This window comes from Lithobates pipiens, unplaced genomic scaffold, assembly GCF_037356315.1.
Source record: "Lithobates pipiens isolate NorthernLeopardFrog02 unplaced genomic scaffold, aLitPip1_a1.2 Scaffold_35, whole genome shotgun sequence".
Taxonomy (NCBI): domain Eukaryota; kingdom Metazoa; phylum Chordata; class Amphibia; order Anura; family Ranidae; genus Lithobates; species Lithobates pipiens.
The window spans coordinates 15,797,222-15,819,958 of NW_027507811.1; the positions used below are offsets into that span (position 1 = coordinate 15,797,222).

General features: G+C 46.8%; 2 protein-coding genes across 2 annotated transcripts in view; both read left to right on the forward strand.

Moving 5' to 3' along the window:
• Positions 1-8,854: 8,854 nt before the first annotated feature.
• On the forward strand, positions 8,855-11,569 carry LOC143955516 (uncharacterized). The gene is made up of 3 exons (XM_077465549.1): positions 8,855-10,842; positions 10,970-11,245; positions 11,528-11,569. Exons 1-3 carry the CDS (start codon positions 10,747-10,749, stop codon positions 11,567-11,569), a joined length of 414 nt encoding a protein of 137 aa, XP_077321675.1. The 5' UTR covers positions 8,855-10,746.
• LOC143956076 (uncharacterized) overlaps positions 11,378-22,737 on the forward strand; it is a 46,494-nt gene continuing 35,134 nt past the window's right edge. The window contains 4 exon segments of the mRNA XM_077466201.1: positions 11,378-11,527; positions 11,624-11,773; positions 11,883-12,027; positions 14,262-16,138. Of these exon segments, the coding sequence (XP_077322327.1) occupies positions 11,675-11,773; positions 11,883-12,027; positions 14,262-16,138 (2,121 nt within the window). The 5' untranslated portion in view covers positions 11,378-11,527; positions 11,624-11,674.

The window sequence follows — 22,737 nt, forward strand, 5'->3', positions numbered from 1 at the left end:
TCAGTGGTCAGTGCAGTGGTCTCTTATATTTGTGACCGATGGGAGAAGGACCCCCTTTATATCAGTGGTCAGCGTAGTGGTCCCTTACATGTGTGACCAATGGGAGAAGGACCCCTTTATGTGTAGTGGCCCCTTACATTGGTGACCAATGGGAAAAAGATACCCTTATATCAGTGGCCATTGTAGTGGTCCCTTACAGTGACCAATGGGAGAGGGGCCCTCATATCAGTGGTTAGTGTAATTTTCCCATACATTAGTGACCAATGGAAGAAGGACCCCCCCCTTATATCAGTGGTTAGTGTAGTGGTCTCTTATATTGGTGACCAATGGTAAAAGGACCCCCTTATATCAGTGGTCATTGGAGTAATCCCTTATATTGGTGACCAATAGGAGAAGGACCCCTTATATCACTGGTCGGTGTAGTGGTCCCATACATTAGTGACCAATGGGGAAGGACCCCATTATATCAGTGGTCGGTGTAGTGGTTCCTTACATTGGTGACCAACAGGAGAAGGACCTCCTTATATCAGTGGTCAGTGTAGTGGTCCCTTATATTGGTGACCAACAGGAGAAGGACCTCCTTATATCAGTGGTCAGTGTAGTGGTCCCTTACATTGGTGACCAATGGGAGAAGGACCCCTTTATATCAGTGGTCAGTGTAGTGGTCCCTTACATTGGTGACCAATGGGAGAAGGACCCCTTTATATCAGTGGGCGAAATAAATACATGTACATAATCAGGTACAGGCAGGAAGTGATGGTACAGACAGGAAGTGATGTCAGGTACAGGCAGGAAGTGATGTTTGGAGGTGAGTCTCAGTTTTCATCAGTAAGAAGATTGCCCCTCTTGATCATTGATGCCAAGACATAACTCATTTCTCAATGACCCTCTAGAAACCTTTGTAGGAACCCTGGCTGAGAAAAGCTGGACTAGGCAGTAATATATTTCTAAACCCCTTGCTGGGCGTGGATATATATATAGTAAAATATATCATAATGGGGACAGAACCACAGACCAGAATGTTTTATTCATTAGTTAGGGCTCCATTCACACTTTGTACGCAACTTTGGATGAAATAGAGGAAATGAAGGAGACAGGGAGGTAAAGAGGGGTTGAGAAGGGGGAATATGTGACGAGGAGTGGGGATGAAGGGGAAAGGGGGTGAACAGGGTAGCTGGGGGATGAAGAAGGGGACAGGAGGGTGAACAGAGGTACATGAGGATAGTGAGGAGGACAGGATGTGAAGAGGAGGACAAGAGGGTGAAATGGAGCTGAAGGGGACAGGGAGGTGAAGAGGGGAAGGAGACGTTAAGAAGGAGGGGTAAATGGGTGAAGAAGGGTTGGAAGTGGTCAAGACAGGGACAGAAGGGCAAACATGAGGAGGAAGAGGTGAAGAGGGGTGGTTAATAGAGGCAGATGAAAAGGGGGCCTGAGGAAGGAGGGGGGAAGGGGAAATGAAGTGGAGGCAGGCCAGTGAAGCATGGGACGGGGGCTGAAGAGGGGGAAGGGAGGAGAAATGTGGGTGAAGAGGGAGATGATGAGGTGGGGGATAGGGAGGTAAAGAGAGGGGAGGGGGCAGGGCGGTGAAGAGGGTGGCAGGGCAGTGAAGAGGGGGATGGGGAGGTGAAGGACACCATGCAGTGAAGAGGGGGCAGGACAGTGAAGAGGGGGTGGGGAGGTGAAGAAGAACACGGTGCAGTGAAGAGTGGGATGGGGAGGTGAAGGACACCATGCAGAGAAGAGGGGGATGGGGAGGTGAAGAAGGACACCATGTAGGGAAGAGGGGGATGGGGTGGTGAAGGACAACATGCAGTGAAGTGGGGGGCAGGGCATTGAAGAAGGACACCATGCAATTAAGAAAGGGGCAGGGCAGTGAAGAGGGAGGTGAAGAACACAATGCAATGAAGAGGGGGATGGGTTGGTGAAGGACACCATGCAGTGAAGAGGGTGATGGGGAGGTGAAGAAGGACACCATGCAGTGAAGAGGGGGGCAGGGCAGTGAAGAAGGGGATGGGGAGGTGAAGGACACCGTGCAGTGAAAAGGGGGAAGGGGAGGTGAAAATAGGGAAGGGGGTGAATATGGGGTAGGGCAGGGAAAAGAAAGATGGGGAAAGGATGGTGGAGAGAGAGGTGGGAGGATGAAGAGGGGAATGAATTATTGAGTAGGTGGGTGAGGAATGAAGAGGGGGACAGGGCAGTGAAGTGTGGTGGAGAGGAGCAGAAAGTTGAGTGAGGAGGGGGACATGGGGTGTAATTAGGGGCATGGAGTTGAATAGGGTACATGGAGGTATTTGCTCCCAGAAGTGGACAGCGGGCAGCGATATCACATGCTCCATACAGATAGGAAGTGGAGAGCAGTTCCCAGGCTAGGTGGTGGGACAAAGAAAAGGCCACACCTACCCTTTCCACCAGGACACCACACGGCACCCTCAAATCCCCCCTTTTTTCACCCCACCCGGGGGGCCCCCCGGATGACTCTCATACAAATCCCCCACACGCAGTGCCCTGCACTCCCCTCTACTGGGCAGAATCACCTTTCAGGACCCGGGTACAGAGTGAGAAGAAAAGCCTTTCACATACCTGGCAGGGTCTCCCATTGCCTGGACTCAAACACATTTACACCTTTTGCTGTAATTTTTGGGACACAGCCCGGGATTCAAACATTGCGGGACAAATAGCTAAAATATGTGACTGTCCTGGCAAATCAGATAGAGTTGGAGGAGTATTTATTTATTAGGAAATACAGTACATACACACACAACACAAGGACGTGTTCAGATGTTCTCGGGGCTGCAGTTCTTCTGAGTTCCACAAGGTGCTGATACCACTTATAGCCAGACATGAGGTCCCTGTGAAAGACAGGAAGTGATGTCAGGTACAGACAGGAAGTGATGTTGGAGTACAAATAGGAAGTTCCAGGTTAGAGGTGAGTCAGGATGAAGTAGCGAGGAGACATTGCTGGAACTGGCAGCAGAGGAGGAGGTAATACGATATTATTTTATATATACTCCCAGTAACAACCCCCCCCCCCCTCGTCATGTCCGTCCTCTTTCTCCATAGTCACTGTGGCATCTTTTATCTCCAGCAGATGATGATACACACATATATAGTGATTGATCCCTTCAGGGTCAGAATATTTCCCCAATTTACGGGGCCGAAACATCTTCTTAATTTTCCCTTACAAACCACTTTAACCTACAGGTAAGCCTAGATTAAGGCTTACCTGTAGGTCCAAGAAATATCTCCTAAACCTATACGGTTAGGAGATATTTACCCGTAGACAGCTGCGTGCAGGCGCACTGGGCAGGCCGCAGATCGCGGCGATATGCTGCGAGTGTCGGCTGCCGTGCGCATGCGCGGGAGTGATGTCATTGCGGCTCCGGCGAATCACAGCGCCAGAGCAGCGAGACCCACCAAGAAGATGGACGCTCGGAACTACAGGGGACAGCGGTGACTTCGCTGGCTCCTGTGTCAGGTAAGTGACACATAATGGACTACTATGCGATGCATAGTAGTCCATTATGCTTTACCTTTGCAGGGAATCAAAGAGGAAGTAAACCCATCAGGTTTACTTCCTCTTTGAATTTTAATGTTCCTCGAAATTAACAGCACTGACAATAAATAGACAAGGCAATGACCATCCCGACCATACATGGCCTACTACGGGTAATTATTACACTACATAGACAGCAAATGGGCAATCATTACAATATGTAGCCAACACAATGATGGAGTGCCGGGGTCCGGAGTATGGAGAGTGGGTCTGAGGAAAGTAGAGGAGCTGAGGGGGGGTACAGAGGCTGGAGGGCTTTAAAGGGGTGTAGTGTAGCTAAAGGGTTGTGAGTGGGTATTGCAGCTGAAGGACTCTGGGGCCCTTGATTGGGTTGGTGGTCAGCGGGGCTCTGAGGAAGAAGGAAACTGTAGGGCTTGGGGAGTCTAATCGGGGTGAGGGCTCTTGGTCTATGATGGTCCACCCACCTGCACTTACTTTTTAGACATCCTTGCAGTACTCCTGCCAGGAAAGAACAGCAGCTTTCACCTTTTTACCATTTCTCTGGTCAAATAAAGTTTTCTGAGATACCAAGTGGAATGAAGAAGGGATTTCCGTCACCCCTTCACTCGTACTTAGAAGATGTCTGTTTGAGCAGCATCATCTGAGAGTTGGCCAGAGGTCAGTTCTATGCACTTGGGGGAGGTAGTCCTGTACCTTCCCTTGACTGAGGGTCTGGCAGTGCCAAAAGCTGGAATTCGTAGGCCCCAGTAACCCATTGCCATCTTGTCTTGGATATTACATTATACTGGCCAACAGGGCCGTTGCTACCACTAGGCAAACTAGGCAGCCGCCTAGGGCTCACTGCTGCCTAGGGCGCCTGGCCACTGGTATTCCTACTTGTTTCTCTGTGCCTGTGTCCCGACTGAATGGAAGCAAGCAAACATTAATTGATGGGCACTGGTAACCCAGCCACTGGTGTTCCTACTCGCTTGTCTGTGTCCCGACTGAATGGAAGCAAGCAAACATTAATTGATGGGCACTGGTGAGGCTGCATTGATGGGCGCTTGTGAGATTGCATTGATGGGCGACGGTAGGCTGCATTGATGGCCGCTGATGTGGCTGCATTTGATGGGCGCTGGTGGGTTGCATTTGATGGCCGCTTCATTAAAAACGTGGGGTATACATGGGCAGGGCAAAGGGGGTGGTGTCAGGGGCAGAGCCAAGGGTGGTGGCGAAATAAGGTTTAGCCTAGGGTGTCAAAAATCCTTGCACCAGCCCTGCTGGCCAATCAAAAGAACAAAGCCCTCACCCCCTGCTGTCCTCTTCCTAGCCACAAATTGTAATATGAAGGAGAAGGGATCTCACCGCTCCAGGAGCACACATGCAGGCTGTAAACTGTCTTTTCGGATGGGAAGCCACAGGTGCTGGCTATTACCACTAGCAACAGACGAAAAACAAGCTCTGGACTGCCGCACTCTTCAGAAGACCACTTTTCTTTTATTGGAAAATCACATCACCGCTCAACAAACACAGCGAACATTCATAGCCATCAATAAGCACTACAGCTAGTGCGAAACGTCAGCAATTTTTCCTTGTTCGCTGTGTTTGTTGAGCTGTGATGTGAGCAGCATCATCTGACAGTTGGCCAGAGGTCAGTTCTATGCACCTGGCGGAGACAGTCCAATACCTTCCCTTGACTAAGGGTCTGGCAGTGCCAAAAGCTGGAATTCGTAGGCCCCAGTAACCCATTGCCATCCTGTCTTGGATATTACAGTATACTGGCCAATAGGGATGAGTTTCGAGTTTGAGTCGAACTCATGTTTGACTCGAACATTGCCTGTTCAGCGAACAGTGAACAATTTGGGCTGTTCGCGGCAAATTCGAAAAGCCGTCTATGGGAGAAATCTAAAGTGCTAATTTTAAAGGCTAATATGCAAGTTACTGTCCTAAAAAGTGTTTGGGGACCTGGATCCTGCCCCAGGGGACAAGGATCAATGCAAAAAAAAGTTTTAAAAATGTCCGTTTTTTCGGGAGCAGTGATTTTAATAATGATTAAAGTGAAATCAGCCATTTGTAGGAGTTTCTGGATGTTGTCTGTGTGCCCTGAGTGCAGTATCCCCCTTTATCCACCTATATAGCTATATTGCTCTTCTGTAATTGAGCTATTAGCCATCTGCAGGAGTTTCTGGGTGTTGTCTGTGTGACCTGAGTGCAGTATACACCTGTATCCACCTATATAGCTATATTGCTCTTCTGTAATTGAGCTATCGGCCATCTGCAGGAGTTTCTGGGTGTTGTCTGTGTGCCCTAAGCGCAGTATACACCGGTATCTACCTATTTTGCTTTTCTTTATTTGAGCTATCTGCCATCTGCAGGAGTTAGTTGGTGTTGTGTGCCTCCAGCACAGCACAGTATACACCGGTATCTACCCTTTAATTTCTGTTGTTCTATAATAAAGGCATCTGCAGGAGTTAGTTGGTGTTGTGTGTCTCCAGCCCAGCACAGTATACACCGGTATCTACCCTTTAATTCCTGTTGTTCTATAATAAAAGCATCTGCAGGAGTTAGTGGGTGTTGTGTGCCTCCAGCACAATATACACTACCCAATTGCTGGTTTTCCCATCTCACTTCGGGCCATTACCATGTCTGGAAGGCCAACAAGGAGAGGCAGACAGGCACGAGCCGATAAAAGAGGGCAAGCAGGCTCTGTGTCTAGAGACAACAGTGCTGGTCGTGGACGCGGTGCATCGTCATCAGCACGTGGCCATGGGACATGCTTGTACTTATTTTCGGCAGCTGGACGTGTTGAGCCGCATCATGCCGAAGACTTGGTAGAGTGGATGAACCAAGCCCTCTTCATCCTCCTCATCCTCTCTCACCCAGGTGTTTTGTAGACTCTGATGACGATACTCAGCTAGAGGAAAGCAGTAGTGTGAGCGCAGAGAGAGGGGATGCTCAAGAAGGAAAGCAATCTAGCAGTCATGTTCCACAAGCTGCAGCATACTGCCAGGTTTGCTCCAGCGATGAAGAGGGAGGGGATGATGAGGACACTGACTCCACGTGGGTGCCTGGTAGGAGGGAGGAGGAGGCACATCTCTAACGAGGCAGGATGCCCTCCCTGGGCCAGCTTAGGGGCAGCACACCGACTGAATCACACCGCAAAGCTACGCCTGTGCAGGGCGCTGCCTCTGCACGTTATTCTAAAAGTTCTTTGGTGTGGGCCTTTTTTGAGACGAGTGCATCAGATCGCACCGCTGCTATTTGCAACATATGTCCCAAGCGTATCTCGCGTGGCCAAAACATCAGCCGCTTGGGCACCACATGGTTGACCAGACATATGTTGACCTGCCATGCAGCTCGTTGGCAAGGGTACCTCAAAGACCCACACCAAAGAACAAAGCGGACCTCTCCTTGCTCCTCATCAGCTGGTATTTCCAACCCCACTAGACCTTCAGTCCTCTCTGAAACCTGCGCTGAGAGGAATGAAGATGTAGAATTAGGTGTGTCACAGCCAAGTGCTTCCGGGCACTCTGCTAGCAGTACACCCACGTCCGATTGTAGCAGGCAAATTTCCCTGCCCCAGCTGCTGGACCGTAGAAAGAAGTTCACTCCCAGCCATCCACATGCCCAGCGGTTGAATGCTAGCTTGGCTAAATTGCTAGCCCTTCAAATGCTACCTTTTCAGTTGGTGGACTCGGCCCCCTTCCCTGAGTTTGTGCAATGTGCGGTTCCTCAGTGGCAGGTCCCCAAACGCCACTTTTTCTCACGGAAGGCGATTCCGGCTCTCTACCAGCATGTGGAAGGCAATGTCCTTGCCTTGCTGGACAGGGCGGTCAGTGGTAGGGTGCATATTACCACTGACTCATGGTCCAGGAGGCATGGACAGGGACGTTACCTGTCTTTCACGGCCCATTGGGTCACTCTTCTGGCAGCTGGGAAGGATGCAGGACAAGGTGCAGTAGTGTTGGAGGTTGTTCCGCCACCACGCCTCCAAAATGCTACTACTGGTTGTGACACACCTCTCTTCTTCTTCCTCCATGGCCTCTAACGGTGCTCTGTCCTTGGAACCAGCGGTGCTCCGTAAGCGTTCAAGGGGCTACGCAAGTACGCAGGCAAAACAATGCCATGCCGTGCTTGCGCTGGTTTGTTTGGGGGACAGGAGCCACACTGGGGCAGATATTTTGTCAGCTCTGCAGGGGCAGGCCTAGAGGTGGTTGACACCATGCCAGCTTAAGCCAGGATTGGTGGTTTGCGACAATGGCACCAACCTCCTCTCTGCCCTCGGACAGGGACAACTGACCCATGTGCCCTGTGTAGCTCACGTCCTTAACCTGGTGGTGCAGTGGTTCTTGGGCAGGTACCCGGGCTTACAGGATGTCCTGAAGCAGGCCAGGAAAGTCTGTGTGCATTTCCGCTGATCATTTAATGTCTATGCTCGGCTGGCTGAGCTCCAAAAGGAGTTGAACATGCCCAAGAACCGCCTTATATGTGACATGCCCACCAGGTGGAACTCAACGTGGCCATGCTGCAGCGGCTGCACACGCAGCAGAGGGCCATCATTGAGTACCTGTGTGACTACACCAGGCGGCACCAGGGTCAGGGGAGCTCGCTTTTTTCTCACCACGCCAGTGGGGCATGATCAGGGATGCATGCACTGTCCTGTCACCATTTGAGGAGGCCACAAGGATGGTGAGCAGTGACAGTGCATGCATCAGTGACACTGTACCTCTTGTCCACCTCTTGGAGCATACACTGCGTGGAATAATGGACATGGCACTTGAGGCAGAACAGAGGCAGGAAGAGGAGGACTTCCTTGCCTCTCAAGGCCCCCTTTATCCAGACAGTGTTCCTGCTGTCCCATCCATCACACAGGAAGAGGATGAGGAGGATCAGGATGATTGTGTCAGCATGGAGGTGGAGGCTGGCACTCAGCATCAGCAGCAGCAGTCTTGTAGGGATGATTTATAGTCCCAAGAAACCCGTGGACTTGTACGTGGCTGGGAGGAGGTAGCTGCGGATCATGTTGTCCTTAGTGACCCAGAGGACTCCGGACCAAATGCCTCAGCTAACCTACGCTGCATGACCTCCTTGATCCTGCAAAGCCTGCGGAAGGATCCTCGTATTCTTCGGATCAGGAATCATATAAATATTTGCAAACATTGCCGTTGCCACAATGAATCCTTTCCCCTTATGTATATAATGTAATTAAATAAATAAAAACTGCTTAATGGGTACCAATACAAAATAACCCCATTATTAAACACATTTTTAAATTGCAAAGCATGAACTTTTTTCTCCAAACTTGAGTTTACAAAAGTCCACCTCCTACAAAATGCAAATAAAGATGTGTTTCGAACTTAATATTCAAAAACAGTTAAGAATATTAAAATGTGTATAATACACATATATCAACGTGACATCACCGATTGGACGAGTTGATATTTAATTGCATACGACCCTCTGTAATTTAAAGGGTCCATACGATGAGGTGAGCAGCCAATTTTACCATTGGTGGTGGTCCCTCCCTTGGCACTAAGTCACTTTTTGCATGAACTGACTGTATACTACTGAAGATTCCTCACGTAGACTTTTTGACTCAAAAGCTATCTTTGTCCTGTTATGTTGACTGTCTGTCCTCTTCCTCCTCCGCTGATATCTTGGAAGAACATTTTTGGTTCTGGGTGATGCCACCAGCCCAATTTTTCAGCCCTTGTTTAACAGGGGCATGTAATTAAAATTTTTGATGCAATGCTTTGCAGCAGGGCTCATTCCTGCACTACAACTAGAGTATATGGGAGAGGTTGCAGTGTCGTGGCACCAGTGCCTAAGGCCCAATTTTTCAGCCCTTGTTTAACAGGGGAGTTTAATTACAATTTTTGATGCAATGCTTTGCAGCAGGGCTCATTCCTGCACTACAACTAGACTATATGGGAGAGGTTGCAGTGTATAGGCCCAATTTTTCAGCCCCTGTTTAACAGGGGCATGTAATTACAATTTTTGATGAAATGCTTTGCAGCAGGGCTCATTCCTGCACTACAACTAGAGTATATGGGAGAGGTTGCAGTGTTGTCTAATTACAATTCTTGATATAATATTTCACAGCAGGGCCCGTTCCTGTGCCCACCGAGAGTAACTGTGAGGACTTAGTGTTGTGGCACCAACACCACAACCACCAAAGGCCCAACTTTTCTACCACTGTTCAACAATGGCATGTAATTACAATTCTTGATATAATCGTTCACAGCAGGGCTCTCCAGCGCCCACCAAGAGTCACTTTGAGGGCTTACAATGTTGTGGCAAAACCAACACCTTGTTCCGCCATTTCTGCAGAGCATATAGGGCAGGCCCCTACTTTCAAATATCCAACTTACAAACATCTCCTACTTGCAAACGGAAGGAGACAACAGGAAGTGAGATGAAAAAAGACGGACGGCAAAACAAATTATACAGGGGTGATAACCCTTCCCTATGTTTTCCAAAAAGCTTAAAAATTTATTTTTTGACTGGAGCTACACTTTAAACATGTACCAGTTCAAAATTACAAACAGATTCTACTTAACACAACAAACCTACACAGTCCCTGTCTTGTTTGCACCGCCTGTATACTGCTGTTCTGAGTATATAGGGCCTGGGGGCCCCACATCTTTCCTTTTTTTAATATGGGTACGTGGTTCCCCTTAATATCCGTACAAGACCCAAAGGGGCTGGTAATGGGCAGGGGGGGCTACCCATGCCATTTTTCTCAATATTTTCATCCTTATTGCCGGAACCAGATATTACATTAAAACCGCAAGCAGTTTTAAATGACTTTTTTTCCATTAAATGTCATTTTGTGCAGGGACTGTTCTAAACACGGGAAACACGTGGCACTTCACAGGCATACTATAGACACCCCCCAGGCACGATATTTAAAGGAATATTACTTTTTTTTTCACTTTAATCGTCATTAAAATTAGTGCTCCCGAAAAAACTGCCATTTTTAAAATCATTTTAGGCATTGACCCATGTCCCCTGGGGCAGGAGCCGGGTCCCCAAATACTTTTTAGGACAGTATCTTGCATATTAGCCATTAAAATGAGCACTTTTTATTTCGAACGTTCGAGTCCCATAGACATCAATGGGGTTCTAAAGTTCGCACAAATTTTCGGTCCGTTCGAAAGTTCTGGTGCGAACCTAGTGACCAATACCATCCAAATAATTCTTCCTTTCATTTGCCAAAGTTATACGTCTACAAGGAGACCTGTATAGATCAAATGATGGCACAAACAAAGATGGAGGAGGACCAGAGTCACATGACAGAGAAGATCCTAAACCTCACCCTGGAGATTATCTACCTGCTGACCGGAGAGGTGAGGAGGATTCTGGGAGGTCACATGACATCACTCTTATCTCTATTAATAAATCACAGACCTGACCGGAGAGGTGAGGAGGATTCTGGGATTCTAACATGATATTCCTATTGGTTCTCCAATACAGAGATTTCCTCTTGGGAAGTCCGGTGATCATATGACCATCACAGTGCCTCCATGTGACTCCCTAAAACCTGAGAGACACAACATGGAGAAGATTCTAGAAGTCACCAAGAAGATGATGGAGCTGCTGACGGGAGAGGTGAGGAGGATTCTGGGAATTCTGGGACATTATCCAGTAACAGACAAGGGATGTGTCTGGATGGTGACTGTATCATTGTGTGTGTCAGGTTCCTATAAGGTGTCAGGATGTCACTGTCTATTTCTCCATGGAGGAGTGGGAGTATTTAGAAGGACACAAGGATCTCTACAAGGACGCCATGATGGACAATCAGCCGCCCCTCACATCACCGGGTAAGAGGAGACTTTATTGTAAAGGAGAGAGCAGTACGGAGGCTCCACCTAGATCCCCCATCTGATAAACACATAGAAACAATGTATTCAGTCAGTGTGTGTGTTTCCTACAGATGGATCCAGTAATGGGAACCCACCAGAGAGATGTCCCCGTCCTCTGTATTCCCGGGATTCCATAAGGGAAGGTCACACCATCCCCCACCATCATCAGGTAGGTGGAACTGAGCAACTAGAACAGAATTCTAAGCTATGAGAGGACATTCTTCGTCCTGTTTTACACATATATTCCATCATCTTTGGGGTTTAGGATGAAGAACTTAAAGACCTCAAAGTAGAGATTAAAGAGGAAGAAGAAGAGATGTTGATAAGTGGAGCTCAGCAGTCTATGGGAGGGAGAGGTCCTCTGTATTCCCGGGATTCCACACAGGAAGATCACACCATCCCCCACCATTACAAGGTTGGTTGGATGGAGCAACTAGAACATGAACTTGTGGAGATGAGATGTGGATCTTTCACGTGAGCTTATATTTTACAAATTGTAATTTTCTCTGATTCTCTTGGTTTAGGGTGAATATCCAACCGATATAGAACTTGAGATTAAAGCAGAAGAAGAAGAAGAGAGGTATGTGAGGGATGATCAACAGTCTATGGAGGAGGATGGAATAACGGGGACATTTATAGAGGAGGACACTCCTACAGAGATCAGCACAGGTGGGTCATTAACACTAAATACATTCCTCCACTCATACTGCTCACTGATTGGTCCAGAGTAGGGCGGGGGCTGGGTGATATCAGCCTGTAATCCCCTGGTCACTTTCCTGAGCTGTGTTCCCCGTCCTGTATTCCTGGATTTCTCTCCGATAATCTTCCTTCTCTGTGCCGCCGACACAATTTATGTATCTAGACTGGATTTATGGAGATTCTGGGGTTCAGCTGGCAGCAAAGTGTTGATATTCACCATAGGCATTTCTTGACTTTGGCACCTGCTTCATGTCTGGGTTTAAGGCTGGGTTCACACCGCTGCGGCTGGGAGACCCAGATGTGATTCGCACCGCACTGCAGTGCAAATCACATCCGATCTCTGTAGCGATGCGAGTTCAGCCATACAGATAGTATGGCTGAATTTGCATCGCACCCGCTCCAAACTCGCACAGGACCCTTTTTTTGGTCCGCAGCAGAATCGGATCGCATGGGTGTTCACATCATACGATCCGATTCCTGTCCGAGTTTGCAGATCGCACTGCGATATGCGAACTGATCTGGGGGTGACATTAACATTTCACTGACACTCCCAGCAGTTCGCATAGGGCAGTGTGAACTGCCAGCGGGAGGCATGCAATGCGGGAACCCGTCGCGGATTTGCGGCGTTCCCGCATCGCTTCAGTGTGAACCGAGCCTAACAATATCTCTGACAGAGAAATTCTCCGGGGGGTTACTTGCTCTGTTGTCTGCTGGCTGTGCCGGTTGGAGGGATATGTCTGTATTGTCTTAAATCCAAGTCACTGAGTGCAGTCTCGGGTGGCGGGAGGCAGCGGTGTGGGACCTGTAAACATTTAAAGTAGAACTATAGGCAAAAAATTTTTTTTTTGTCAATTTGGATAGAGTCAGAGAGGGTTATAACCCCTGTCAGAATTTTTTTTTTTTTTTGCCATCTGTGTCTCATTGCCGAGATTTCCCTTCACTTCCTGTCCCATAGCCAAACAGGAAGTGAGAGGCAATCCCTGCAAATTAAGGAAATTTCTTGGGGACCCCCAGGTCACCAGAAATAGTGTGCCCATTGGAAGATTTCCCCTTTATTACTTTTCTGGGGACAGCCCAAAATATGGGGTTTTCTTTTACTTTCAATGATAATGGTAAACAGGACAAATGGAGAGGGTGAATCTCTGGAAGGGGGGTACAGACCGCAATAAATCCAGGCGGAGGTTCTAATCCATCTCTATTATAAACAAAAAAAAAGTTTTGCCTTTAGTGATACTTAAAGCTTTCACTGAATACCAATAATATTATTATATTCATTAATATTATTATTAGAGTCCTGACCCCTGCACTATATATTTTTTTTATTGCAAAATACTGTCCTAAGCCCTTCACTCTGCTGTACACTACACAGTCCTGACCCATCAACTACTGTACATACTATGTGTTGTACATTACATACTCCTGACTCCTGCACTATATACTCGATGTTGTACATTACATACTTCTCACCCCTGTACTATATACTCGATGTTGTACATTACATAATTCTGATACTATATAGTCCTAACTGTTGTATCTTATACAATATGTTGTACTTTACATAGTCCTGACTTCTGTTCTCTCCCCTCTACACACTGCTATATATACACATAATATGTATTCTCTTTTGTTACACCCATTTCCTACCAGCTGGACATTTTATATCGGATGATGTGATTGGAGGACAGACTTTTACATAGTGATAATAATGTGATAATGTCCTCAGACTTTGGAACCTTAAACAGGAAGTGATAATGAGGGAGGAGTCAATAACCCAATGATGGGGGTCTTCAGGATCAGTCCAGTCTTCATCTTGGTTGTTCTCCCCCCATCCTCACTCTCTGACCTCTGGTGGGGCTCAGCCCCGCTGTTATTCATGACTAAATCATGGACTAAATAAGGAAGTGCAGGACTTCTTGTGTTGGGAAGATGGCAATGAGTGATAGAGGGGGAGGGGACACTCGTCCTATAATCCCCTCATCACTGTCACTCCTATAGAAGACAGTTCTCGTTGTTTCCTCCCTCTCTGACTAAGGTCCATGAATAAAGAAATGATCTGGTAGGAGATCAGAGGACCCATTTACTAGTTACCTTGAGGGGGGAATTGTAAGATCCTCAGAGACAAAGCTGCCTGATGTGGGCGGAGTCCTGGTTTAGGGGAACCAATCAGCTGATGTCTAGTAATAATCTTTGTATTTCTATTTTAGTAGATGGACGGGAGATGAGGAAAACCTCAGAGGATTGTCTCACTTTGTCTCCAGACTGTAAAGTAGAAGATGAGGACATCACACAGTATAGTCCAGGAGAAAACCCGACTGCCTCAAATGTCCATCCGGCACCACACAGTGTAGATGGACCATCGTATTCCTCTTATCCTGAGGAACCTCAGACTGTGCGGGACGGTGCCGGACCATCGTACTCTTCTTATCCCGAGGAACCTCAGACTGTGCGGGACGGTGCCGGACCATCGTATTCCTCTTATCCCGAGGAACCTCAGACTGTGCGAGACGGTGCCGGACCATCGTATTCCTCTTATCCCGAGGAACCTCAGACTGTGCGAGACGGTGCCGGACCATCGTATTCCTCTTATCCCGAGGAACCTCAGACTGTGCGGGACGGTGCTGGACCATCGTATTCCTCTTATCCCGAGGAACCTCAGACTGTGCGGGACGGTGCTGGACCATCGTATTCCTCTTATCCCGAGGAACCTCAGACTGTGCGGGACGGTGCCGTCCTTCCAACAGATAAGAGGCTTTCCTGTACTGAGTGCACAAAGTGTTTTTGGTTTAAAACCAGCTTTAATGTGCACATAAAATCTCACACAGGTCAGAACCCTTATTCCTGTCATGCATGCGGGAAGATTTTTTCACTGAAATCCAGTATTTACAGACATCAGAGATCTCACACAGGTGAGAAGCCACATTCCTGCCCTGAGTGCGGGATATTTTTCTCAAGCAAGTACAGTCTTTCCATACATCAGAGATCTCACACGGAGGAGAAGGCATTTTGCTGTCCTGAGTGCGGGAAATGTTTTTCAGAGGAATCCCATCTCTACAGCCATCAGATAATGCACAAACTGTATTTCTGTTCTGATTGTGGGAAATGTTTTTCAGAGGAGTCCAGGCTTCACATACATCAGAGATCTCACACTGGGGAGAAACCATTTTCCTGTTCTGAGTGTGGAAAATGTTTTTTAATTAAATCACAACTTGTCATACATCAGAGGTCTCACTCGGGGGATAAACCGTATTCCTGTCCTGAGTGCGGGAAACGTTTTTCAGACAAGTCCAATTTTTGCAGACATCAGAGATTGCACACGGGGGAGAAGCCGTTTTCTTGTGCTGAGTGCGGGAAATGTTTTTTCAGAAAATCAGAACTTGTCAAACATCAGAGGTCTCACACAGGTGAAAAGCCGTATTCCTGTCCTGAGTGTGGGAAATGTTTTTCGGGGAAGTCCAATCTTTACAGACATAAAATAGTGCACACAGGGGAGAAGCCGGTGTCCTGTTCTGAATGTGGGAAATGTTTTGTGCGAAAATCAGACCTTGCCATACATCAAAGGACTCACACTGGGGAGAAGCCGTATTCCTGTCCTGAGTGCGGGAAATGTTTTTCAGTCAAGTCCCATCTTTACAGACATCAGAGATCGCATGCAGAGGAAAAGCCATATTCCTGTCCTGAGTGCGGGAAATGTTTCTTACTTAAGTCACATCTTTACAGACATCAGAGATCGCACATGGTAAAGAAGTCGCATTCCTGCCCTGAGTGCGGGAAATGCTTTTTAAAAAAATCTGATCTTGTCAGACATCAAAGAACTCACACAGGGGAGAAGCCGTTTTCCTGTCCTGAGTGCGGGAGATGTTTTTCAGTTACGTCACATCTATACAGACATCAGAGACTGCACATGGAAAAGAAGTCGCATTCCTGCCCTGAGTGCGGGAAATGCTTTTTAAAAAAATCAGATCTTGTCAGACATCAAAGAACTCACACGGGGGAGCAGCCGTTTTCCTGTCCTGAGTGCGGGAAATGTTTTTCAGTTAAGTCCCATCTTTACAGACATCAGAGGTCTCACACGGGGGGAGAAGCCACTTCCCTGTCCTGAGTGAGGGTATTGTTTCTCACTGAAGTCCTGTATTCCTGTACATCAGGGGGTCCCACACAACCCTCGAGGTGTATTAGTGCTTTGAGTGCGGGAAATGTCTTGTATATGAATGTTGTTGGACATGTGGGGAAGAAGCACACCCTGATATACACCTCAGATATACTCCATGGCTGATCTCCATCATGGAAGAAACAGTTGATAAGGAGATCAGAGATCACCAAAGACATGGATGAAGTGTTGTACCGTGTCGGCCATTGATAGCAGGAGAAAAATAAAAATGGAGTCCTCACCTCTCATTGGCTGAGTACATTTTGTGGTGTAAGATTTCACAAACACTTACAGGTCTGTTTTTTTATTTTTTTTTGTTTAATGTTTGATCATATTTTATTTCATACAGTGATTTCCAATGATCATTGGCTCCATCTAGTGGCCATAATGTGGTATTACAAAATTCCTTACATTTAGTACATGTAAATGTCTATTTTTTTTATAAATCCATTGAATGATAGTCAACGCATACTATGAGTTAAGTGCAAGTAGGTGCATGCCACCTTGTGTTGCACTTTATATATACAGTGTGTGTGTGTGTGTGTGTGTGTGTGTGTGTGTGTGTATGTATATATATGTGTATGTATATATATGTGTATATATATATATATGTGTTTTGTTTTCAAATTTAAATATAACATCTGTTTATTTGATTTAGAAGTAAGCATCAGGAGTTGTTGAGTGAAAAGTTCTCAAACAAATGCTGTTGGAATCATTTGCACAAGATTTCGACCAATACAATGGGAAAATATTGTAGATCTCAATGTATGTTGGGTAAATGTCAGTTGGCAGTTACCTGCTCCCATTGTTTTAGAGGAATTCTAGTCAAATAAGGCATCAAATCAACCAAGGTCAAGAATGGTTTGACCCTTTTGACATATTTTGACCATATTTGGCATGTGTGATACAACACTGCCAGCTAGAGTTTGAGTTTGGAAATGCTCGCTCGTACTAACTGATGCAGAAAAGAATATGCCTATATGGGAATGTCTACCTAAACTTTCCAAATAAAAAAAGGCCAGCAGCATAAGCTAAATGGGAGGTCCCATAATGACATAACAACAAAGAAAGTCTGTGGCAGAAGAAACTTTGTTGTCTACGGAGATCGCGAAGCCGCGATAACCTGAGCTAAGTAACGTTTTAGCGTATATTTTTTATTTTATTTTTATACAGATCATTGTTCATGTTTTAAGAAGTTTAGGTAGCGTGTGCATGTGTTGTATATACAGTACTGAGCAAAAGTTTTAAGCAGGTGTGAAAAAATGCTGTAGATTAAAAGTGCTGTCCCGAAGTAGAAGTGTTATTAGGTTATTTTTTTTATCAATTAACAAAATGGAAAGTAAATGAACAGAAGAGAAATCAAATCCATATTTGGCTCGACCGCCCTTTGCCTTCAAACCATCATCTATTCTTCTAGGTAGACTTTCATACAGTTTTAGAAGGAACTCGGCAGGTAGGTTGTTCAAAACATCCCAGAGAACTAAGAACAGATCTTCTGTGGATGTCGGGCTGCCTCAAATCCTTCCGTCTCTTCATGTAATCTCAGATGGACTCCATGATGGTGAGATCAGGGCTCAGTTGGGGGCCAAACCATCACTTCCAGGATTCCTTGTTCTTTACACTGAAGATAGTTCTTGATGACATTGACTATGTTCGGAGTCGTCCTGCTGCATAATAAATCTGGGGCCAATCGCATGCCTCCCTGATGGTATGGCGTTCTGGATACCTGGGCATAGTTATCCACCCTAATTTTAGACCTCTATATCAAACTCAATATTGATTCAAAAATTGCAGGAAAAAAACAGCTAGCTGGATTAAATTATCCCTTCTCGGTAGTAGGCCACTGTAACTTGGTAAAAAATTATTTGGAATCCACAACTCCTATACGCGCTTCACAATGAACCCATCTGGATCCCTATCCATGTGTGTAAAAAAAAAAATGAAATACAATTTTCCGCACATTGATATGGAGGAAACAGGTTCCACGTATTAAAGCGGAGGTCCACCCTAAAGTGGACCTTCCGCTCATTGGAACCCTCCCCCCCTCCGGCGCCACAATTGGCACCTTTCAGGGGGGAGGGGGGTGCAGGTACCTGTACAGTACAGGTATCTGCACCCACTTCCGGCATAGATATCTGCAGAAGGTACGCCCCTTTTCCGCAGAATCCACGCCCCTTTCCGAAGGTCCCCCCCACTGCCTGCTGGGAAACACACAGATCTCAGATGCAGCGGGTCCATCCTTATTGCGCAGCGCGACTTGCGCATGCGCAGTAGGGAACCGGGAAATGAAGCCGAAAGGCTCCACTTCCTGATTCCCATACCCAAGATGGCGACGGCAGCACCCGAGAGACGATCGAGAGATCGGCTTCGAGTGCCGACATCGCGGGCGCGCTGGGCGGGTAAGTGTCCTTATTTTAAAAGTCAGCAGCTGCAGTATTTGTAGCTGCTGGCTTTTAAAAAAAAAAAAAACGGCGGACTGCCGCTTTAAGTTGGAAACTCTGCAGGAAACAGAGCTCAATAAGCAGAATTGAACAGGCTGGCTGTACCCCGAGTCTTCTGATCCTATAAGGAATATTGTACGCACACAGCTGTCCGGTGATGGCCTTGCGGAATGCATAGAGGCAGGAGAGCTAGGGGCACTACCATCTTACACCACCCTGGCACTCATAGACAGAATATGGAGTAAAACCAAACAGCATTTCCAATATGCGGGATACACTAACTGGTCCCGTATTTGGAACAATAGGAACTACCCAGAACTAGGTCAATTATGGGGGTTTCTCCACCTAGTCTAGGAGTGGTGTTGTGTATATTTTCCCACAGTTGTACCGTGGAGGCCTCTTGCGAGACTTCCAATCACTGCGCGTGGAACTCAATCTGCCAAATACCCTATTTTTCCAATACCTGCAACTTAGGCACTCTATATCGGCACAATTTCTTCTTGGGAACCAACTAGGCCCACAATACTTACACAACTAGTTACATCACCGACCCGGAAGGGACAGATATCCTCCCTATATGGTTCTCTCCTATGTCAAGTATCTAAAGCTATGTCACTGAACTGCAGAACTGGCTGGAGGGAAGATATGGGGACAGGATGAGGAATCGGCCACTATACAGTAAACCCCCCCTCCCCCCGCTCTATCGCTGTTCAGTTTTTGCGGTCCCGGTATATCGCGTTATTTTAATTAGGACCTGTTATTCTGATATCGCGTTAACATTTCGCCATTTTGCAGTTATGTAGCAGTGAATCAGAGCGAGGGTGCGGTGGAATGCATGCCTCGCTCGTGGACCACACTGAGCGTGGCAACGTTAGCGGGGGAGGTAACACGCCTAGGGTGTATTTAAATAGGGTCTTGCGACGTTAGAGGGGGCGGTAACATACCTAGGGTGTATTTAACCACTTGCTTACTGGGCACTTAAACCCCCCTCCTGCCCAGAGCACTTTGAATGACAATTGCGCGGTCATACAACACTGTACCCAAATGAAATTTTTATCATTTTTGTCCCACAAATAGAGCTTTCTTTTGGTGGTATTTAATTCCAGCTGGGAGTTTTATTTTTTGCTAAACAAACAAAAAAAGATGCAAACTAAAAAATCATGCTTAATAGTTTGTTATTAAATTTTGTAAACAGGTAATTTTTCTCCTTCATTGAAATGCGCTGATGAGGCAGCACTGGTGGGCACTGATAGGCGGCACTGGTAGGCTGCACTGATAGGCACAGTTAAGGCGAAACTAATAGGCACAGATAAGGTGGCACCGATAGGCACAGATAAGGCAGTACTGATGGGCACAGATAAGGCGGCACAGATAAGATGGCACTTATAGGTGGCACTGATGGGTGGCACGGATGGGTGGCACTAAGGGGCACTGATAGGTACCACTGATAGATGGGACTGATGGGCACTGATAGGAGGCACTGATGGGCACTGGTAAATGACACTGATGGGCACGGATATGTGGCACTGAGGTGCAGCACTGTTGTTGAGGCAGATTGGGGGCACTGATAGGTGGCACTGTGGGTACTGATGTATGGCACTGTGGGTACTGATGTATGGCACTGTGGGCACTGATGTATGGCACTATGGGCACTGATGGGTGGCACTTATTAATAACTGGCTGGTATTGGCAGGGGGCAGGTGAGCACTGATAAGTTGGCCGTGATCGGGACTGATGTCCCGAACACGGCCACCGGTGATCGGCTTTTTTTTTCTTTCCTTGCGCTGTCAGCGCGAGGAGGAAAAATAGCCGATTACCGGCTCTGTTTTGTCAGATGATCAGCTGTCATTGGCTGACAGCTGATCACATGGTAAGGGGTCGGGTTCGACCCCTTGCTCGGATCCGTGATCAGGCGAGTCTCATAGACTCGCCGATCACAGAGCGTGCACCCCTCGGGCACGCAGGCCGCTCGTGCATGGGAAGACGTCAATAGACATAGTCCCGGCAAAGCAGGTCTGTAGCTGTAGCCGTCATTCGGATCTCTAGTGGTTAAATAGGGTCTTGCGACGTTGGAGGGGGCGGTAACATGCCTAGGGTGTATTTAAATAGGGTCTTTCTATTTCGTGGTTTTTCACTTTTCGCGGGTGGGTCTGGAACGTAACCCCCGCGATGGAGGGGGGTTTACTGTACTTGATAATGAACTTAGAACGTCACTTTCCTCATCTCAAAAATATACTTAATTGTTTATTATCCACTGCACTTACCACACAACCGATAAATTGCACAAATGGCATAGAAGGGATGTCCTCCTTGTTCGGTATCACCTCCTACACATACGGAATGGGCAGCACAGTGGCGTAGTGGTTAGCACTTTCACCTAGCAGCAATAGGGTCGCTGGTTCTAAATCCTGACCACGACACCATCTGCCTGGAGTTTGCATGTTCTCCCTGTGCCTGCGTGGGTTTCCTCCGGGTACTCCGGTTTCCTCTCACACTCCAAAGACATGCTGGTAGGTTAATTAGACCTTGTCTAAAAATTGGCCTTAATATGTGTATATGTATGTCAATGTTGTATGTGTTTGTAAGCATGTCAGGACCTCATGGGGTAAAAAGGACCACGCAAAGCTGCAGATGGACTCTGGTGGCAAGAAAGCGCCCTGAGGCGATTCAGTTCGCATAGGTAGCGCTATACAAGTCACTCACTGCCATAAATGACTCACTTATAAGGGAGCAATTGACATAAAAACATTGAGGTAGCCCAAGGAAGTTAAAAAAAAATATCTAGGATGCTTGGCTAGAGGTTCCCGGCTTAGCCCCCTTACGCTTGGATGAAAATAAAATTCTCCGTGGCAGGGCCTCATCGTCCACCTAACCATAGAAATTGGCCTGGCGGATGGTGTGTGTGGCCGGAGGGAATTAAACTGAAGGGATATACTTAATGGTATCTTGCTCTGCAATGGTTGAATGTATTGTGTTGTTTTACCCAACGGTTAATATATATATATATATATATATAAATACTGTAAACCTCTCCCCGCTGTTTAGGGGTATGTGGCACCCCTGCCCTGCTTGATGGCCCTGCGAAGGACTAGGAGTGGATTTAGGGTATAGGATATAATGAGGGCACACCTAATATATGGTAACTCAATGACAACGGACTCAGGTACACTTTTTTTAGACAATGGGGGTTATTTACAAAGGCAAATTCATTTTGCACTACAAGTGCAAAGTGCACTTGAAAATGCACTAAAAGTGCATTTGGAAGTAAAGTCGATGTAGATCCGAGGGGGACATGCAAGGAAAAAAAAACCCAGCATTTTAGCTTGCACATGACTGGATGAGAAAATCAGCAGAGCTTCCCCTCATTTCAGATCTACCCCTCAGATTTACAGAGACTGCACTTCCAAGTGCACTTTGCACTTGTAGTGCATATTGGATTTTCCTTTCGTAAATAACCCCCAATGCCTCTTTATTTTACATGAACTGTTGCCTTTTATACAGTGTGAACGCACACACTATGTAGCCGGCTGTCTACAAGAATGGATAAATCTGTGTCCTTTCAGTTATGTGTTAGGTTTGTTGTAAAATTAAAATGTTACCTTTATTTTCAATAAAAATTATCTGATTAAAAAAAAAAGAAGTGGGAAATTAGGGGTTCTGTTGAAACCAAACCATGGTCAGGTAGACCAACTAAAATTTCAGCCACAACTGCCAGGAAAATTGTTCGGGACGCAAAGAAAAACCTGCAAATAACTTCAGGTGAAATACAGGACTCTCTGAAAACATGTGGTGTGGCTGTTTCAAGATGCACAATAAGGAGGCACTCGAAGAGCGATGGGCTGCATGGTCGAGTCGCCAGAAGCCATTGCTACACAAATGCCACAAAGTATCCCGCTTACAATACACCAAACAGCAGAGAGAGACAAGCCTCAAACCTTCTGACACAAAGTCATTTGGAGTGATGAGACCAAAATTGAGCTTTTTGGCCACAACCGTAAATGCTACATTTGGAGAGGAGTCAACAAGGCCTATCATGAGGGTACACCATCCCTACTGTGAAACACGGAGGTGGGTCGCTGATGTTTTGGGGAT